The sequence below is a fragment of the Budorcas taxicolor genome, chromosome 7 (assembly GCF_023091745.1).
Source record: "Budorcas taxicolor isolate Tak-1 chromosome 7, Takin1.1, whole genome shotgun sequence".
Taxonomy (NCBI): Eukaryota; Metazoa; Chordata; class Mammalia; order Artiodactyla; family Bovidae; genus Budorcas; species Budorcas taxicolor.
The window spans coordinates 106,080,794-106,102,784 of NC_068916.1; the positions used below are offsets into that span (position 1 = coordinate 106,080,794).

Below are 21,991 nucleotides of genomic sequence, written 5' to 3' on the forward strand. Positions count from 1 at the left end.
TTTTCCAAGGAAGCACCCCCTTCTCTGGAGACAGCCCCTGGGGTGGGCCCCGGGCACTGGCCACAGGCTTGAAGATCTGGGGTGCCACCCTGGATCGGGGGCATGGGGCCAGTGTCTGGTCCTTCTGAGCTCCGTTTTCTCCCCTTCGCAGCACAGACCATCTCCTAGATTTGTTACCGGGAAAACGTAAAAGAGACAAAGGGGAAAGTGCCTCTCCAATGCCTGGTTATCAGTACAGCTTCTGATCATCTTTATTAAATGCAGCCCAACTTCTCAAACTCAGGCTCATGCCTCTGGCCAGCTCCACTGACCTTCGGTGGGGCCTCTAGGGCCGCTTCTCAACATGTGTGAAAAGCAGCATCTGCAGTGTGGGGATTCCCACCTAACGTTGCCTCATGGGCCCTTTCTTGCCCCCCGAGGGCCAGAACACAAAGACGCTGAGCAGTGAGCACTTCAGACTGCGGCAGCATCATCTGGCAGCGGGCCTTCCAACTTACTGCTGCGGGAAACTTGGAACCTGAGCGGAATTTCACTGTTAAGCCACACGCACTGCAGTGTGCCACGCAAACACGCTTAATTGTGGTCCGCGGACTTGCGGACAGGAAGCCAAAATCTAAGTTAAGTGTGTGTGTGATTGCTGTTTTCTTTCTGCATAAGCACAAACATTCATTTTTAAACAGAGATATTCAAAGATCATCTCAGATTAGTTTAGAAAACCAGGCAGCTTCCCATGCATACCTGTAATAACATAAGTACGTGCATGTGTACATATATATACCCAGGTAGCGAAGAAGAATCTAATATCAAGCTGTAAACGACACTGATACGTAGGAAAGAAGGTCGACAGGCAACTCACTTTATCACATCTCATCAGCCCCAAGTATCTTAAAGACTTGCTGCTCTGTGCAATCAGGGTGGCCCCTTGGTCCGTGATCTCTTTACACCAGCCGACGTCCACGGTCTCTATTGTCATGCTGTATCGCCCGATGGCTATTAGAGCTGCGAGGGGAGGCAGAGGAAGACAGGAAGCACACATGTCAGCAGCGGAAGGGGTCTCTATCTTATTATGACTAGTTCTCTCATTTCCTCACTACATTTGTTCCTGAAATATTGTGTATAAACGAATGTTTCGTAAATGCAATCCAATTTAAAATGCTTTAGGAAAGCGTGCCCTATGACAGAGCCTTTCACAAAGTGAATAATCATTCCATAATTTCCCTTTTATTGGAACACAACCTTTTATCAGTTTTATTCATTACAAGGTTACCTGTACTTCCGAACATTCATATCTGTAGAGGGCATAAACTCAAATGAATTACGCATATAACATTACAGGAAACCCCCAAGGAGTAATTAAATTTTATCCAAGATAAATTTAATAATTTTAAAAAAGAAAAACCTTCAGAAACACCATTTTGAGGTGTGTTATTCTGCATATGAATTTCTTTACCAATTGGCACACTTTCCCCCATCTGTTCATGATCTATAAAATGTAAGAGTGTATAACATCTTTCACATTAGTCCTTCTCGAGACAGCTGGGAATTAAGAGGACATTATACACAGAGTTGAATTTAGCTGGTGCTAGCATTTGTTATGGTGAATGTCCGCACCGTATCGGAAGTCTTCCTCTTATTGACACAGGGGATGAAGCCGGTCACACAAACACTACCCCTGCCCCTAGTCTGCTTGGCCGTTCAGCCCTGTACCTCTACTGACGCACAGAGGTTTATCCCACAGTCTGTGATGTACACCACACGTCACTGCAGGGCTCCATAACCTGTCACCCCGTCAGAGCATCCAGTCGGCGAATGTGGCTCTTGGCTACAGGCTTCTAGTGAAACACACACACCTCTACGTTTGCAGCACAGCAAAACAGATTTCAATACCTCCAGCCAGACAACGTTTACGGTGCATTGGTGTGTAGAGGAAAACTCTGAACACGACGCCACAAATATTGAAAAGGAATGATAACTGTTTGCTAATTATTTCCTCATTCTAAGATAGGATGAGCTGACTCCTGTGACATGGAAAGCAGACGATATTCTCCCATTGACCAGAATGATCAGAGCAGAGGAAGTACTCCTGTAAATAAATGTTAACTCTTAAAGCTTGCAGGAAAAACACAGGGCAAAAACCTCTTTGCTAATTATCTCAGCAATTTTTTAAACTAGAAAACTCATGCCTATGTATTCAAGTATCAAAGCATTCCTAATGCGCCAGATATTTAAAGTTTATAAAAACAACAGTCATGATCCCAGTGTTTTCCAGTGAAAATGCTATTAATATGAGGGAAGAAAAAAAAAATCCCAGAAGTTCCTCAGGATATCAGTTCGCTGATGTCCTCAACTGTGCACATGCTATGCTGGCCTTTAGTTTTCCGAGGAGGCGGGACAGGGCAGGAGCGATCTGCCCAAGGTGTGCTGCGCCGTCAGAGTGATTTTTTCGTGTAGTATAAGCAGCATCTCAGGTTAATCCTATCGGTGTTCCTGACCTAAGAAAACTGTTGCTGTCTCTGGTAGTGTCATAAAATTCATTGGTTATGATATCCTCAGGCTCTCTTATGACAGAAGAATTAGAAGGCACGAAAGAAATCCTTTTCACTACGAAGTGCTCGAATTATGACCTCGAAAGGAGCGCCAGATGCAAGGTGACCCCACATGGGTGGACTGTGCCTTTCCATCAGGGCTTGGGGCTGGAACGTGAAGGCTCCGCACTCTGCAGACGCCGGTCACTCAGATGATCAGCGGAGCTTCCCGAGGCCGCTTGATGGGCACACGGACAGTCACCAACTGCCGGTTCTGGGTGCTCAAGTCACTAGCGCATGGCAATCCCCTGGTTTCCCTTCTTTTTTGTCTAAATTAAAACACCATAGCTAAGACAGCTGAAGATGCAGTCAAGGTATTCAGTTTCTGTTTTGCCATAGTTCTGTTTACTGAGGTAAGAATTAAATTTTCCTTTTCCTTAACTCATTCACTGATGCGACAAAAACCTTGGGAGCACACTAGAGCCCTTTCTCCAGCACTGACGGACGACCCAGGTGCTGGGCACAGGGCTAGGAATTTCAGGCATGTTTTCTCATTTAATCCTGACAGCAACTCCCCAAAGCCTTATAGTAGTTCCTTTTTAAAGAGCAGGGAACTGGGTCGCAGAATGCCGGGAGAGTCTTCCCGTCATCTCAAGGTAGCAGGCTGGAGCCGGCAGCCTGCCCCGGGTGCACTCAGCGCCGGGAGCCCGGAACCCTGGGCCCGGCCCTGGCGAGGCCCACAGGCTGCAGGGCCAGCGCGGGGCGCCAGGGGGCGCACAGGGTCACAGAGCTCGAGCGCCGGTCAGGAGGGCCCTCAGGAGGTGGGGCGCGGGGAGGGGCTTGGGTGGGAATGGGGAACAGCCAGGTACACAGTCACAACACGGCTCACTCCCCAGTGCTCCCACCCCCAAACTTCTCACTTTTCAGATCTTGGGGCAAAGGTCAGCGTCTCAGAACTAACTGCTCCATCACTTTTCCGCTATTACTTGCTTGCTTACCTATGCACTTTTCTTTCTGTCGTTCCCTTTTCCCATTGGGATGACAGATCTGCCCACTGCTGTATCCTCAGCACCTAGCATGTGCCTGCTACCGAGTCAGTTCTTAAACATATTCGCTGAGCATACCAATGAGTGCAATGTGGCCGGCTCTGTTACAGAGACACGCTAAGGGACAGGGCAGCCCCTCAGTCTTTAGGGGACGAGAGGGGTCACGGGAGCCCTCAAGGAAGAGCTGAGCTAGGTCTCGAGGGATCTTGAGAAAGGATTCTCCAGAAAGACACAGGCGCGAGGGTTGGTATGGCAGGCTAAGGAAATAGCGCATGGCAGGGCAGAGAGACGTGAAGGGACAGGGGAGCTGCAGGCCATCCTACGAGGCTGAAATAAAAACAAGGCCAAGGAAGTGGTGGACGGAGCCAAGAAACGTCCATTCAGTGATTAGGAGCATCGGGCCCAAGAGATACAAAGAGGAGCAGAAGTGGGCCGAGTCCTCGATGCCACGAAGCCCACGTTCTAGGAGGAGACACAGATGGGAAGCGGACGAGAGGTATACGTGATCCCAAAGTGCAACCAGCGCTTTGAAGGAAATGGAATGATCACTGTCAGAGTGATGTCTAGGTGGCACCAGGGAGCCTTTCTGGTGAAGTTACTTTTAATCCCTCTAGTTACCCAAAAGTAGTCATGTATGGATGTGACAGTTGGACTATAAAGATGAAGAATTGATGCTTCTGAATTGTGGTGTTGGAGAAGACTTCTGAGAGTCCCTTGGTCAGCAGGGAGATCCAACCAGGCCATCCTAAAGGAAATCAGTCCTGAGTGTTCACTGGAAGGACTGATGCTGAAGCTGAAACTCTAAAACTTTGGCCACCTGATGCGAAGAGCTGACTCATTGGAAAAGACCCTGATGCTGGGAAAGATTGAAGGCAGGAGGAGAAGGGGATGACAGAGGGTGAGATGGCTGGATGGCATCACTGACGCAATGGACATGAGTTTGAGCAAATTCTGGGAGATGGTGAAAGACAGGGAAACGGTGTGCTGCAGTCCATGGGGTCGCAAAGAGGCGGACACGACCGAGCAACTGAACAACAACAACAAATAGACCTACAAAAAAATCAGGCATGGTAGAGGTAAGAAAACTGAGGCTAGATGCCTTTCCAAGGCCCCACGCCTGCTGCTGCTGCTGCTAAGTCGCTTCAGTCGTGTCCGACTCTGTGCGACCCCACAGATGGCAGCCCATCAGGCTCACCCGTCCCTGGGATTCTCCAGGCAAGAACACTGCAGTGGGTTGCCATTGCCTTCTCCAACCCTATTAAGTGGCAAAACAAGGGTGCAAATGGAGATAGTCTGGCTCCGGAGCAAGGGCTCACTGTCACAGCAGCAGTGCCCAGCGTGGTGAAGGAGGCCGTGTATATTCAGAATATATTTCCTTTTACCACCATTCAGGACTGAAACGGTACAGCTCAGAGGTAGCCAAGTATTTGCCCTGTATCTGTAAAACAGGGTCCAAGAGAATCTTTAAATTCCAAAATATATACTGAGTAATTTACCTCTCTGTGAATATGTCCTATCTTTGGATATTTTTTTCATTCTCCATGAGCTGCTAAACCAGTATTGTGGTATGGTCTCAGATTCACTTGCGGCCTCACTGCTTAGTAGATGCTGACCTTAGAACAACACTGTAACTTTCCTGTGTCTCAGCTCCCTTACCTGCACAACAGGGAGGTTGACTATTTGTCCTGCCTACTTCACAGGCTTGGTCTGAGGTTCAAGTGAGAAAATACGTGTAAAGGGCTTTGCACTGCATAAATATGATGACTTATTAGATATTTTCCCACACCATTCTACAGTGGCCCAGTGGACTAAAAATGAAGACTTGAATGAGTTTTGAAACATGGAGAGCTCTGGGCAGACGACAGCATCATCTAAATGCGCCGTCACTATGTCACTGCTGGAGCTCTTGAGTCCTCCTCTGCGTCAGTGATCATGAACTCGTAGACTGCACTGGGGAGGAAAGCATAAATGGAAAGCACGATTGCTGCCTTTACTAGGGGCTGCTGACATATTACAGTGGTACTTATGAAGCCTTGGCAAAGGATGAATTATGCAAGACTAATTCCTTATCCCAAATGCAATTTTAATACATTTTAACATGCTAAGTATAACTAATAAACTTGAATTTTAAAAAGTTACACATTCAAAGCTGTAATTCAGAAACATATGATGATCAAGGTAATACATGAACTCACTGAAAGGTGTTTCCATAGGCAAACAGAGTAACTGAATGAAATGAGCATGCATGTAGTCAATTCTGACAAAGGAACGCCCTTTCTAGGAATCTACCCTGAATCAGTTCAGTTCAGTCGCTCAGTCATGTCCGACTCTTTACGACCCCATGAACCACAGCACGCCAGGCCTCCCTGTCCATCACCAACTACCGGAGTTCACCCAAATCCATGTCCATTGAGTCAGTGGTGCCATCCAACCATCTCATCCTCTGTTGTCCCCTTCTCCTCCTGCCCTCAATCTTTCCCAGCATCAGGGTCTTTTCAAATGAGTCAGCTCTTCGCATCAGGTGGCCAAAGTATTGGAGTTTCAGCTTCAACATTAGACCCTCCAATGAACATTCAGAACTGATCTCTTTAGGATGGATTGGTTGGATCTCCCTGCAGTCCAAGGGACTCTCAAGAGTCTTCTCCAACACCACAGTTCAAAAGCATCAAGTCTTCAGTGCTCAGCTTTCTTTATAGTCCAACTCTCACATCCATACATGACTACTGGAAAAACCATAGCCTTGACTAGACAGACCTTTGTTGACAAAGTAATGTCTCTGCTTTTTAATATGCTGTCTAGGTCAGATGGTAAAGTGTCTCTCTACAATGCAGGAGACCCGGGTTTGATCCTTGGATTGGGAAGATCCCCTGGAGGAGGAAATGGCAATCCATTCCAGGACTATTGCCTGGAAAATCCCATGGACAGAGGAGCCTGGTAGGCTACAGCCCATGGGGTCACAAAGAGTCAGACACAACTGAGCGACTTCACTTTCTTTCACTTTCTAGGTTGGTCATTACTTTCCTTCCAATGATATATACTTCTAATTACACAAAATTATACATGTACAAGTTTATTCATTAAAGAATTGATTGTTGCAAAATAATGGAAACGGCATAATGCCCATACACAGGAGAGTGGTTAAACTATGCTACATCCTCACAATGGAACACCAGGCGGCCTTTAAAAAAGTTAAATGCGGGAAGACCACTGGAACTTTCAAGTCATTCAGCGAAAAAATTAAGTACAAAAGAGTTTCCATGATGTGCTACCACTATGCAAAGCATAACAGAATTAAAAACAGGAATCTGCTCTCTTGTATGACAGGAGTATGGGAAGGACACAGCAGAAACCACAGGGACTGTTTGCCTGTAGTGGGCTGGTGGGGAAGGGGAGAAAAGGACAGGGGATGAGATGTGGGGTGGGGGGAGGAGGGGCGCACACTGCTTGGAATGTCTCTTTGGCTCTAGCTTTGACACCACCCTTATGGCACAAGTGAAGAGGAACTAAAGAGCCTCTTGATGAAAGTGAAAGAGCACAGTGAAAAGTTGGCTTAAAGCTCAACATTCAGAAAACTAAGACCATGGCATCCAGTCCTGTCACTTCATGGCAAACAGACGGGGAAACAGTGAAAACAGTGGCAGACTTTATTCTTTTGGGCTCCCAAATCACTGCAGATGGTGACTGCGGCCATGAAACTAAAAGACACTTACTCCTTGGAAGAAAAGCTATGACCAACCTAGACAGCATATTCAAAAGCAGAGACATTACTATGCCAGCAAAGGTCCATCTAGTCAAAACTATGGTTTTCCCAGTAGTCATGTATGGATGTGAGAGTTGGACCATAAAGAAAGCTGAGCACTGAAGAATTGATGCTTTTGAACTGTGGTGTTGGAGAAGACTCTTGAGAGTCCCTTGGACTGCAAGGAGATCCAACCAGCCCATCCTCAAGGAAATTAGTCCTGAATATTCATTGGAAGGACTGATGCTGAAGCTGAAACTCCAATACTTTGGCCACCTGATATGAAGAGCTGACTCATTTGAAAAGACCCTGATGCTGGGAAAGTTTGAAGGTGGGAGGAGAAGGGGACGACAGAGGATGAGATGGTTGGATGGCATCACTGACTCAATGGACATGGGTGTGGGTGGACTCCAGGAGTTGGTGATGGACAGGGAGGCCTGGCATGCTGCGGTTCATGGGGTCACAAAGAGTCGTACATGACTGAGCAACTGAACTCAACTGAATTTGACTCTCTAAGCCACAGTAATATTTTATATATCTCCCCAAATAAAGAAAATAAAACTAACCAGGATATTCTGCCCAAGCAGAACATCAACAGGAAGAAGCGAACCTGTTACAGATAAACGCCGTGACCAGGACCAGTCAAACGGCCACGCTGAAGGGGATGAACGAAGAAGTAAGTCGCTTTGGAAACACGATTGTGACTGAATGCTGTAAAGTGAAAACCAAACAGAACTGTCAGAAAATTACTGCACTCCAGTTAGGAAATCTATTTCTTGCAGGGGTATGAGTTAGCGATTCAGTAACCACTTCATGCATAATCCAAGATTATAAATAGTGAGAGCTAGTTTTCTCACTGTTAAAGAAGTCACCAATAAGAAAAGGGGGGAGGCTTAATGAACCTTGCAGTACTGAATTGGAATCAGGGATACGAGAATGAACTCATGGTTTTTTAGACACACATGATAGATAAATACATATAGAAATAACTAACAAATATGGTATAAGCACATGCATGCCTGGTTTAATATACACACATATATTTCCTAGCTTATTCTGCTGAGTGGAAATAGGACCAAGGACACCCCGGTAACAATGGTCTACAAGCACCCAGATCTAAATATCATTCTCCAGTAAATGGAATAAAAGGGATCAGTGCTTCTTAGAAAAATTCCAGACCTGGGACAGGTAAAATAGAAGCTGATTCTGTGGCATCTTGTGATTGTAGAAAAAAGAAGTGCTTATGAAAGAGTGAGGGTATATCAAAAGGACAGAGGATTCAATCAGAAGGAGCTGCCAATGGCTGCAGCTAGAACAATTTGAGCAGCAAAATAAACAATGATAATACTGGATTATGATTATGGTTCAGAAAATTGAACAAGCATTCACAGCTTCATATCGATACAAACAAACAGCCAAGGGAAGGCACGTTATAGAAGAGCTCCTATTAATAAACATATAAGGAATAAGGGAAATAAAAAAATGTTATCAGGTGAAGGCCACGGTATTAATTATTGCAGGCAAGATATACCAATGGATGCTGAAATCAGTGAATGAAAGTTTCGAGAGGAAACATAATATTGGCATAGTGCTAGGATATTTGTGTGTGTGTTAGCTGCTCAGCTGTGTCCAACTCTTCATGATCCCATGGACTGTAGCCTGCCAGGCTCCTCTGCCCATGGAATTCTCCAGGCAAGATTACTGGGATGGGTTGCCATTCCGTTCTCCAAGGGATCTTCCCCACCACCACCCAGGGATCGAACCCAGGTCTCCTGGACTGCAGGTGGATTCTTTACTGTCTGATCCACTAAGGAAGCCCACCAAAGGTATTTATCAACTATCAAGGGTTGTAACTTTATAGTGGAGAGACTTAGCAGATACCTCCTTACCCAAATAATCAAAATTGACAACACTAGCAATAACATATACAGATATAAATGTATCATCTAATTATTTCCACAAATAATTATTCACCAAAATAAATAATTTCAATCTACTCATAAGAGAACACCACACCAACCCAAAGTGAGAAACATTCTATAAATGATTCACCAGTAGTCAACAGAAGGGTCAAGATAATGAAGTATCAGATAAAGAAGTATAAGAAAAGAATGAGGAACTGTCACAGACTGGAGGAGTGTAAGGAGGCTTGACAACTAGGTATCAACACAATGTGACATCCTGGATTGAATCCTGGACCAGACATGAAAATCAAGGAAAAATTTGGTAAAATTCAAATAAGATTTGTAGTTTAGTGAATCTTATCATTTCAAGTTAATTTTCTTGTTTGATCATTGCACTATGGTTATATAAGCTGTCAACATTAGAGCTAGCTGGGAGAAGAATACATATGAACCCTTTACTATTTCTGCAACTTTTCTGTGATTCTAAAATTTATCTCAAAACGAAGAGAAAGAAAATGGATAAGCTAACGAGTGATATCAAGTGAATGAACTAAGTAGAGGACTAAAATGTTCTAAGTGAAAGCAGGTATTATTTTTACATTGAAAGATCTGATACATAAATGTTAGGACTAAAAATACACTTTTTCCTCATAGGAGAAAGATTAGTCATGTGAGTGCATTAACAAGTGACCTACATGTGCCATTTTGTCCTTTCCAGTTCTATCGTCTGCTGCGGATCTATGTACCTGTAATAAAATCAGAAGCAATGCCCCAGTGCTTGAAAGAATTAAGGTTAAAATTTAACAGTAGGATTAACATCTTTCATGTCATACTTGGATAAAAGCCATTTGCAAAGAAATTTCTTGGCACAGGTACAAAGAGACAAATATGAAAAGTGCTCTTCTTTGTGAAAGCCACAGTAGCTCCCAAAACAAAGAGAGGCCTTTCTTGTTGTGTGACGGTCCCAGCGAAGGCTCCCTCTGCCCTGCAGGACTGCAGCAGGGGCTCCTGGCCCCGGCGGTTCAGGAGACTCACAGGCGCCTAGAAAGAGGACGGACACCCGAGTCCCAGCCCTGGAGACTCTGACTCGGGAGCAGCTATAAAAGCTCCTGTGATCCCAACGTGCACTCACGGCTGAGAACCTCTGGAACAAAATAACCTACGACTCAGGCAAAGGCAGTCAACTGAAAACAGAAGAACTCATCTTGAAGGATATAAACAACTTCTGTGTTCTGATATTTGAAAACAACTTTGTCTCTCCAACAGTCCCAACTCCTTGTACATAATCCAAAGCTTTAATCCCTTTGTTTCTAATGTATGGAGAAGGGAATGGCAACCCACTCCAGTATTCTTGCCTAGAGAATCCCATGGACGGAGGACCTGTGGTGGGCTACAGTCCAGGGGGGTCGCAAAGAGTCAGACACGACTGAGTGACTTCACTTTCACTTTCTTTCTAATGTAGAGCCTGTCTTCCACTTTTAAACATTATTCTGTTCCTCCCAGTATATGAAGCAAATCCAACAGTGACTACAGCCTATAACATTTTTGCCAGTTGTCCTTTTTTTGTTAAGTATTTTCCTTTACTTCATTGCACTTGTATATATCTCTAATGCAGCACTTCGAAGAGTTGGTTTCACATGAGAATTATTTATCAACAAGCCTGTCTTCCCACTAGATGGTAAAGTCTTTGTAGCAATGAAGGTGGAGAGTGTTTTCCTAGAACCCCTAAATCTGTGGAAACCAAGTGGCACTCAGTTTTTTTATAGTCTTAATATAATTTTTGGAAGTATAACCTGCAGGCAGAAAACTGCACCAGTCCTCAGGGAACAGCCTGATGAACTCTGACAAAGTTGCCACAGCTGTGCACCAGCATCTGGACTGAGACGCGCAGCAGGGCCAGCACCCCTGCAGCACCCTCATGCCCAGCACCAGTCACTGCTGTCCCCCAAAGGGATAGCCACGAGCTCGACTTCCAATCGCCCAGACCAGTATTCTTACTTTTGAATGTCAACCACTCAACACACTTGCGCTGGCTTTTCAGCTGTCCACTATGTTGCTGAGATTCGTCTGTATTGCTGTGTGTACTGGAAGTCTGCTCATTCTCAACGCTGAAAAGTCATGCACTCCAGTACAGATGGGCGTTTGGGCTGTCTCTGCTTTTTGGCTATCAGGTACAGTGCTTCTGTGGACACGAGCGTAGGTGTCTTTGTGGGAATACGTGTTCTCATTTCATTTGGGTAAATACCTGACAGTGGGATTAATGGGTCATACGGTTAAGTGTATGCTTAATTTCCTAAGAAACTGCCAAAGCATTTTCTAAAGTGGGTCTGCCGGATTACATCCCCACCAGGAACACGAACGCTCCAGTGAGCCCACAGCTGTGCCAACACTTGGTAGTATCTGTCTCTCTGATTACAGATGCTCCAGCGGCTCTGAAGAGGTGCCTCGCCGTGGGCTCCACTTTCATCTCCCTAAGGACTAATCGTGCTGTGTGCCTTTTCCGACACCACGCATTTCCAGAAAGCCTAGTTCAGTGCCTCTATCCTTGCAATCACTCAGTAAGCTATAATAACTACTAAACTGCTGAAGAAGAAAAGCACATACATATTTTTTCTATTATTAGGCTATAGCAGAGAATAGTTTTCTAGACAACATATAATTTTCCATGTAATTTGAAGAAAACTCCCAGGAAAATAAACTTAATCTATCCTCTGGAGACATGAAAAGTCTTAAAGTTTCTTAAAATATGAAAGCAAATTCAAGGGAAGAAATAAGGTCATGGAGAACTTTCCAAATGCTCATTTCCTCGTGAAAATTTCGAAGACTGTGGAGTATGCTTCACTTTAGGAACTCTACACCTCTAAAAATCGACTGAAAAATAAATCTTAAACAAAAATTGTCCGACAACGGTGGGTAACATGAGTGGAAAATCTGCACTGTGCTGGAATTTTCAGGATGCTGCACACCGGGCATTTATTTTACGTGTCTCTGCTTTACCAAGTTCCGCACAGCAACGCGAGAGAACTGTCTAACTCAGAAAGGGAGTGAGCTGGCTGTGGCCCTTGACCTTTCAGGGAAGAGGCTCTCCTGCCCTATACATCCTGAAACGGAAACGCAAGCATTATTTATAGGCTGTGCCTTCTTTCCTTCCTATGAGATAAACAAGCTAGTGGAAAAGTAAGAGTTCAAATGAAGGAGTTTTTAAAAATAAAGGTCTTTATATGCATCAGGAGCAAGAATAAATATTTCTCCCCTTTATCCCTTCTTGACTATTTTTATTTTAATGCAGAAAGACACAAATGTGATTGAGCAGGCAGAAACTACTTCTGAATGTGGGACTTTCAAAAGTGTAAGGAACAAGGGGCGCATTTAGAACCTGCCTTCACTGAACAGGAATCTGATCCACAACTCTGATTTCCAGCGGTGCTGTATTTGCTGGTAACTAACCCTTTGAGTGGAATGTTAGGTTCCCCTGACAATCTCCTTATTAAATTTAGAATTTGAGATGAGGAAGAGAAAAAAAAAAAAACAAACACCTGACCACTCTAACATTTGTGGAGAACCTAAAGTCCCTGGTTCAATAATTCTTTTTTATTCCAGCCTGCATAAATACATATATTACTTATCAAAGAATTATGCATCCTTTTCAAAATCCTGACATTATATTAGATTTCCTCACTTTATAAGAAGCAAATTCTGGGCTTAAACATGTCCGTTCGTAGATATGGAAAAGTACAGTGGTGTCTCTGTCATCTCTCTCGGTTGGCCCCTTTCTGAACTGAATTTTCCAGACCACTGTAAAGACAGCATCAGTTTCAAGCAGGCATCGGCTACTAACACCTATCTGCCCTGGAGTACAGGAAAGTACGATGCGATTTCAGCAACTACCATTTAAGAAACAGGCTAGTGACAGCAGAGGCGCTGCTGAGCCGCCCAGTCAGCACTGTGAAAGCGTCTTGACATTGAGCAGAAGGGAACCATAGGAAGAGAGAACAAGGAGGCATGTCAGCATCGTGCTCTTTCTTTCAGCAAACGCTAACTGAGCACCTATGAGGCACCAGGAATGTTTCAGGAGCTGGGGGTAAAGAGAGCAAATCCCTGCCCTTGTGAAGCTTGCATTATGAAAATAAATAAATAATAAGCATATATGGGATTTTGAGCGGTAACAGTGTTTTGGAGAAAAATAAAGCAGGGACCAGGGGGTAGGAGTGCTCTAGTTTTAATTAGGACTAACAGGAAAGACTGCAGAGAGAGTGGCATCTGAACAAAGATCTGAAGGAGAGGATATCAAGTCCTGCAGGCAGACGCCCGAGGGAAAGGCACTGCATAGGGAAAACCTCGTGCCGAGCCCATGAGGGAGGCAGGCTCCTGGCTCGCTCTAGAGTGAGCACAAGAGCAAGACCGTGAATAGTAGGTTTTAGACTGGGGAGTTGGCGGAAAAGGGGGTTGGGCAAAACCATCTTTTAGGCCCATGTAACGGCATTGGCTTTTACTCTAAATAAAGTGAGAATACATTGGAGAATTTGTGGCAGAAGGCTGTTGTTATGAGCTGAAAAATTTTCAAAGGACGTCTCCAGCTTCTGGATGGAGAACAGACTGTATGGCGGCAAGAACAGAATCAGGCAGATGAATAAGCAGGCCATTGCAATTACCTAGATAGGAAGGGATGGTGGCCTGGCTCAGGGCGGCACAGGAACAGAGGGAGAGGAGTCGAGCTGTGAGCCGATTTTAAGGAGAGGACCAACAGTACTTGCTGATGGGCTGGGTATGGAATGAGAGAAAGAGAACAGTCAGGAATGTCCAGAGAGAAGAAATCACTAGGCGCAGTGGGATTTGAAAGAAATTCCCTGCATGTGATTTTACACAGCTGCTCTAGGTGCCCTTGCTTTGGCAGGGATTTACTGGGCTTCGTCTACTGGATACAAATTCCACTGAGAGGAGCAAGGACCACCTTGCTTCTTATTTACATCATCATTATCGCGCACAGGGCCTTCACTTGTGAGGACTCAATAGATGTTCATTTAAATATATGCATTTTAGGTGTCACAATCACAGGAAATTGGGGAAAAACTTAGAAAAGGTTTTGCTTGTATTCTCTGGAGTTCATGCTATTCTTTTGTTCTAAAAATGTGTACTGAGTGATGACTGCAGGTATCTGGCGAGACTGTGGGTAACATATTTTTCCTTAAGTATTTGTTCATTTTCAGATGTTCAACATGAGGCATGTTTTACTTTCACAAAGGATTAAACACTTTTTATTTTTTCAGAGCTCTATTGGACAGATCACTCAATTCTACCAGAGTAAAGTGAAGAACTTGACATTCCCTATAATGTCATTTCTCACCCACTCAGCACTCCTTAAGGCAAACAAACACACTTACTGCGCCAAAACTCAATATCTAAAATCATGGGAAATCATGGGAAAAAAGCAAAAGGCTATTTTTAAACCAAGATGAAACACAGCTAGTTGAGTGCAGTGACCCCTCCCTGACTGTAACCAGTGCAGCTGTGACTCGGGGGCTGCTGTCCTGTGTGTGAACGAGTTTAGAAACCGCCAACAATTCCTGCCGATGGGCATTTCTGCCCCAAGAAGGGCAAAGGCAGTAAAACATGAAATTCAAAGTGTTTCAGCCTGAGAGTTCAGAGTGTAGTGCAGGGCTGGATTCAAACGTAGAGAACACTACACTTTCTCTACTCATTTTGTTTCCGAGGGAGAAGGCAGAGTCCCATCCCTGGGTCCTCTCTCTTGGGCCTTGAACAGGCACACAGGCGCGCACGCTCACGAGGACACACGCACACACAGACGCAGACAGGCGAGCACACATCAATCCCCAGTGCTAGTCTACACGTGGCCCACCTTGAAGCTAGTGAAGTTAAGCTTCGGGGTCCGTCATCAACATGGACCTTTACCAGGACCCGGATCTTAGAAATGTATCTACATGGTAAAGTATTTTTGTAAAATCTGTTAAAGCAAGATGCTTTGCATTCCTCTTCTTAAAGAGACACCCCAAACTGTATAAACTCCAGGCCCTGACCCATCGCTTCGGGGGTGGATACCAGGAAGCTGTATCTTTTCCTGCTTCTCTCTTTCTCTCTTTTTTTTAATGTCACCAAGTGATTTTGATGCACAGCTAGGTTTGGAAATCACTGACAAAGGGCTACAGACTGATCAGTTCAATGAGTCTCTGACTTCTAGGTAGTATTTCTTTCTGGAGCTTTGCCACCATTGATTGGGACGTAAACCATATAACAGTATGTAGTCTGGAAAAAGCTGACAACTGGCAACATTCGCTTCCACATTGCAATGATGAATCACATAACCCTCTGTGCCGAGTAATTAACTATCCATTTGTATGTCCTGGCTGTAGTGACAGAGTTCTTTTCAACAAGGAAGGAAGGGAATTTGGACATAACATTAACAGTTGTTAATACCAAGCAAATAGAGTAAATTGGATTTATTAAAAAGAGTATGTGTGTGGATTTTTTTCCCTAGGAGTTGATATAATTTGTCTAGCTTTCTAATTATAGCTAGGACAGAAAATGGCTGAACCCAGAGACCTCTCACGGTATCTAATAAACTTTTACTTACAGGGAGAACGTTTCTTGGGCTGGAGAATGACAAATAATTTACTAAGCTTTTCCTGAAAGATAGCTAAAGGTGTTTCACCTATATCTAGCTGATGAATTAGCTTTAGCCAATAATCAGTGTCATGAGACAGGGAAGAAGCAGCCTGTAATTACTTTGAAAGGAATGAAGGAACAGATCTGATAAAGAAACTAAATCAGCTAATTCCTCTAGAGGCATACTGAGTGAGAGAGAGGCTTACTTTTCTGCAAGCTTGAAGTGAGACAAAGATAGGGGGCACTGGTAATTTTATCTGCCCAGTGTCCCTTCATCCCCAGTTTCTGGAAGCGACCCTTCCATTGCCCTTCCCACGGGTGTACTTTGGAATCAAAGGTCCCCTCCCTTCTGCAGGGCATCAGTCCCAAACTTGACTGAACACACTCTCCAGCAGGGCTCTGCATTCTGCCTGCAACGGAGATCATGCACCCTGGGGCAGCCTCCCTGAAGGGACACTGTTAGTCCCAGCCACTTAGCGGCCCACGTTCTCATCTTGCCAAGGCCATTTTGTTGAGTTCCGGTCTTTGGATCTGGGAGTCAGCCCAGTTTCTTCCAGTACTGTCTTTGCCTTTGTGCTTTTGTTTTGTTTTCACTTAAAGTAGCCTCTGTTGGTTTCTGTTACCTGCAACCAAACGTTCTTAACGGACACAGAAAACCATGCACAGGATGGCTTTTCTACAATTACACAAAAAGCCCCCAAAGGGTTCTCAATAATAGTGCTCAGCCGAGTCACACCAGCAGAAAATACGAATACGGCTCAGTTAATAAACATGTGTTTTCTTCTTAGATGTTACTGAAATATCTGTATATACTTTTTTAGCAGTGCAATCAAAATAACTTTATTTGGGTCCTTGATTTTTAAACAATGACTCTACTGAGTCATTAAAAGGGTACAACTTATCATAAAAATTAAATCAATAAAGGAAAGTCCAAGAAAGCTTAAAAATTACCCCAAACCTCTCTATCCAGAAATACCACCACTATCTTTGGTAAGCATTCTCCCAACATCTTTTGCATCTAGCCAGGCAAAATAAAAATAACTTCAGAAGTATATATTATTATATATCATTTTTTAAAGTAATTGGTTTTACTTGAATTTAATGAAAAGAAACTGAATTTAGATTAAAAGAATCATAGAAATTCAACTAAACATTACAATAAAAGACAGCAATTCTTTAAAAAGTTTACATAAATGAAAAAATTCTGAGCTATTTTTAAAATTCTACACTTTAATGTTAGACAGAATCTATTGACTCTTCTTGGAAAGATAAGAAAACTGGCCAATGTTTCTTCCTCTTTCTTCTTCCTCTCATTAGGTATGTTATTATTTTTACATTGTCAGGTTTCAGCATTTCCATATGCTTTTCTAGCCACAATTTTCATGGTTGTTTTGCTCTGGTTCTATATTAAATGGGTGAAATAATGAGCTTTTCTATGATTTTTTTTTATTCCTGAGATTTTTTTTTTTTAATTTAATTAATCTCCTGGCTGGTTCATTTCAGTTTAGTTTAGTCGCTAACTCGTGTCCAACTCTTTGTGACCCCATGAACCACATCACGCCAGGCCTCCCTGTCCATCACCAACTCCTGGAGTCCACCCAAACCCATGTCCATTGAGTTCGTGATGCCATCCAGCCATCTCATCCTCTGTCGTCCCCTTCTGTTCCTGCCCCCAATCCCTCCCAGCATCACAGTCTTTTCCAGTGAGTCAACTCTTCGCATGAGGTGGCCAAAGTACTGGAGTTTCAGCTTCAACGTCAGTCCTTCCAATGAACACCCAGGACTGATCTCCTTTAGGATGGGCTGGTTGGATCTCCTTGCAGTCCAAGGGACTCTCAAGTCTTCTCCAACACCACAGTTCAAAAGCATCAATTCTTTGGCGCTCAGCTTTCTTTATAGTCCAGCTCTCACATCCATACATGACCACTGGAAAAACCATAGCCTTGACTAGACGGACCTTTGTTGGAAAAGTAATGTCTCTGCTTTTCAATATGCTATCTAGGTTCGTCATAACTTTCCTTCCAAGGAGTAAGTGTCTTTTAATTTCACGTCTGCAGTCACCATCTGCAGTGATTTTGGAGCCCAGAAAAATAAATTCAGCCACTGTTTCCACTGTTCCCCATCTATTTGCCATGAAGTGATGGGACTGGATGCCATGATCATAGTTTTCTGAATGTTCAGCTTTAAGTCAGCTTTTTCACTCTCCTCTTTAACTTTCATCAAGAGGCCCTTTAGTTCTCCTGGGTGGTTAGGTAGCATCTTTAAGTAGTTTTGTTTTTTGTTTTTTTCAAAGAAAGATTCATCATATATTCCTAAATTCTTGAATGCTTAAAAAAGACTATTACTCTTACATTTAAGGAACAACATGGCTAAGTATTCAATTTGGGGGTCACACTTATTTTTATGTTCAGAGCTTTCAAAGACAAGTGTTTCACTTCTGCTGTGGAGAAACCCAAGTGCAGCCTGATTCTTCCCCTTCATACGTGTCTTGCTTTTAATGTCTATAAGTCACATGATTTATTTCTCAGGATCGATACTTCATCAGGGCATGTCGTGATTATTCTGTAGTGATTTATCTCCCTGGAACCCGTCAGATCCTTCCGACATTTCCGCAAAACCCTTCAGACACAAGATCCATGCGTCTCACTCTTGTTCTGTTGGCCTGACCTCCTTCCACCCCCACCCCCCACCTCCATCTTGCAAACAGTGTGCTCAAATACAATGATAGGCAAAGATCTGCTCCTTTCAAAACCTTCTTTGAAGGACTGGGACTGGTTATCTGGGGGAACGTGGGGAGGTGGGTCACGAGCTAGGCCTGTCTGCGGCAACCCCTTGGGAGTCGGCACATCCGGTAGAGTCACCGCAAGTCTATGGTCTCCTGTATCCGGTCAGGTTTCTATGTTCAGGAAGCTCCCCATCACTAATAACAGCCCTCTGGACCATTTCTGTGTTGCAGTGTGGAACTTCCCGCCTGTCTCCCCTGTGACTCATGCACTTCACTTCTATCCACAGGCCCATTCCAGGGCCAGCCGGATGAGAGAGACGCCTCACCCACCTGATTTCTGCTTTAGTGACCTCATCCTCAGTATTTCTGGAATGTGAAACTGGGGCTCTGATTGGCAGTCCCACCTCTAGGGACTTGGCGATTCACGGCTCTAATAGGAAAACTGCCGGATGTGCCTTTCTGAATAGGGATACCAATTTCATGTTAATCAGAAGTATTCCCCAAGATTTTTGTGTGTGTGGGGAAGATGAAGTTAAAGAGAGTTCGATAATACTGAGAAATAACAAGTCACATAGAGAACTGGTGAACTGCAGGTTAACTGGGCCAATATTCGTTGTATGATCACTGCATGCAAAATGACACAGGAAATAAAATACGAAAGAAAAAGGAAATCCTTGTTGCTTTGCTTTCAGTGTGGTTATGGAGAGTAAACAAAAGATAAGATACTTAAATTATCACAACTGTTTATATATGTTCAGTGCTGAGCCAAACAGTGGCAAAATAATTACCACCTACATGGTGGTAATTAAGAGATTTGCTTTTAAAAGAACTGGAGCCACTCATTCCTGATCTACAGCACGAATCCTGTCTTCTTTCTCGAGTAACTTCTAGAATCTCCTTTCCATCCTGAGCAATGTAAACCTTCCCGGTAATGTGCCTTCAGGTAGACCTATGTTCATCCATGGCGCTGGGCGTTTGGTGGGCCCATCAGTCTGGAAACTCATCTTCTCCTTCCTTTCAGAGCAGTCAGTTCTTTTGCAAGGATGGAATTGCTTTTCTTATCTCTGAGAACAGTGCTTGACGTTTCTGATGCTTTCTTTTGCTATTTGCATTGCCTCTGTTTCCTTTCAGCTTGATTTTCCTGTTTTTTTTCATCTCTCTTACATCAGAAGCTTCTTTCAAATATCTGGTCACTTGCGGATCTTTGACCATATCACGAGGGCTTTCTAATTTCTCGGATGTTTCTAAGAGCTGTGACTTGCAGGGGTTCTGCAGGCTAACAGGCTCGCCTGCACTAGCTAGCCTGTCATGGAGCGCTTCTCTGAGCACTGAGGCTATGAGTCTCACTGCTTTAAGGCTGCTAGCACTCCTCCTTCTGATTTGCGTTTTCTAAACATGTGTTGCCATCTCTCATTCTCATATCCTTTCCTACTCTCTCTCTCAAAAAAAATAAATCCCTTTAATGTCACTTTAGCAAGATTTTAGGAGGAAGAGAAGGTAAAAGCATGTGGAGTATCAGCTATTTCAATTATTAAGAAAGAACATGGCCTTTCCTAATTGTTTTCAATTTTAGGCATTCATTAAAAATTGCTTCTTGGGACTTGAATGAAATATATAATTAAAGGAAAGCTCAGTCTCTTTATATGTATATGTGTTACATGCATGCTGGGTCACTTCAGTCATGTCTGACTCTCTGTGACCCTATGGACTATAGCCCACCAGGCTTCTCTGTCCATGGGATTCTCCAGGAAAACACTGCAGCGGGCTGCCAATAGCCAGTCTATAAAAAGCAAAATTAAAGGTAGAGTAAAAGCAGGACAGCTTAGCATCCAGGGTGAGCAGTATATCCTGAAAATATAATTAAACCTAATTAAACAATAATATCTTCTTAGTTATTCCTGGTTCCTGCACTATTACTCTGCTCTATATTTAGGTTTATCTATGTGGGCAAATAGATTATTTTAAAAATCTATTGGGATATACTTTATTTTATCAGCTGCAGTATTATATCAATATTTACCACTGAGTAACATAATATTTGAAATAGAATCCCAGATGCTTGAAAATTCTCCATATATTCTCAGGAATAGTTTCTATAACTTAAATCTTTCCTCCATAACATATTTGCAACGCTTTTTCTGATTTCACCGAAAGCCTTAAGAACTGTTTTTAATTCAAGATATTTGAAAATAAACAAGTAAACACCTATCATTTTATGCAAAAGGATATTTTCAGTAAAGGAACTATTTTTGCTAAAATAAATGTATTAACATGACTTTTTCAGTATGTTTTTTGGTAGGAGAATTCAACTCTATTTAATTGCAGCAAACTTGATGAAATAGTATTGTGCTTCCATTTAATTCATCCCACCATCTATCCACAAAATATGTAATAGTCATTAAATTCAGCCAACTATTTTTCAGGTCCAGAGGAAGATGTCTTCAAGAAAACAGACTATGATTGACAGTTCCCTTAAATCAGTAATATCATAAATATTTATATATACAGTTATAAACAAACTATTATTAGTTTAAGAAATGCAATTTATCCTCAGTGATAATAGGTTTGAAAGTTAAAAAGCAGAATTTAAACATTTTAGTTCTCTAGAATTTTATGCTTTAAACAAAAACAAAGGAATATCAGATAATATAGTTCTCTATTAATTATTATTCCAATTTTTTTAGGATATGCATGCAGCTTAGTGTAACCACTATGAGCTTAAAAATTATTTGTGTGCACTAGATACATTATTTGGAAGAACTGTTCAGGTGCTAAGAAATGAAAGAGTTTAAATAAAACTGCACCCTCCCAAGCTTTGGTTAGAATCCTTTGCATTTACTGAAGGTTCTTATAAAATCTACTGAATTTCAGGTGATGACCCCTTTTTAAGATGAAGCCTATGAAAGGAGAAAGCTGCACCCACAGAGAAGAACCAACAAAGCGCAATGCAGTTAATTTCCAGAACATATTTATTAGATGATAAATTAGAGAAGCCTCTCTAGAAAAAGCATTCTATCTCAGGGGATTAGAAGATTTGTGAAGCTACTGTCCTCTCATAATGAAGGGCTTAGCAACTGCAAAATGTTTTCAATCATTACACTGCAAGTATATTATCTCATCCATGAACATAAGCTGTATTTCAGACGGTAATGAAGCATGGTTCTGTATGTTTTAATTGCTTTTATAAGCTTCACATAATATCTGTAACTGTTCTTCAGTGCATTATGAATTTTATTAACCAGGATAAATCACCATCACATTTTTGATATTGTGGGAAAAGAAGGAATCCCACATAAGTGAAATAAGCAGGTAGCAGAAACTGCTTTATAGCAGGTTAATCAAAGGGAAGCCGCCATTTTTCTGGGTCAAAATTATTAAATATTGGCAATTTCAAATGCTTCAACCTATACACTGAAAGTTTCTTATTTTGA

At 42.9% G+C, this 21,991-nt stretch overlaps 1 protein-coding gene across 1 annotated transcript in view; it reads right to left on the reverse strand.

Moving 5' to 3' along the window:
• The window catches only part of FBXL17 (F-box and leucine rich repeat protein 17), a 517,327-nt gene that overhangs the window by 21,448 nt on the left and 473,888 nt on the right, over positions 1-21,991 (reverse strand). Inside the window, exon 8 of the mRNA XM_052642856.1 lies at positions 857-999. Within this exon, the coding sequence (XP_052498816.1) occupies positions 857-999 (143 nt within the window). The remainder of the gene's footprint in view (positions 1-856; positions 1,000-21,991) is intronic.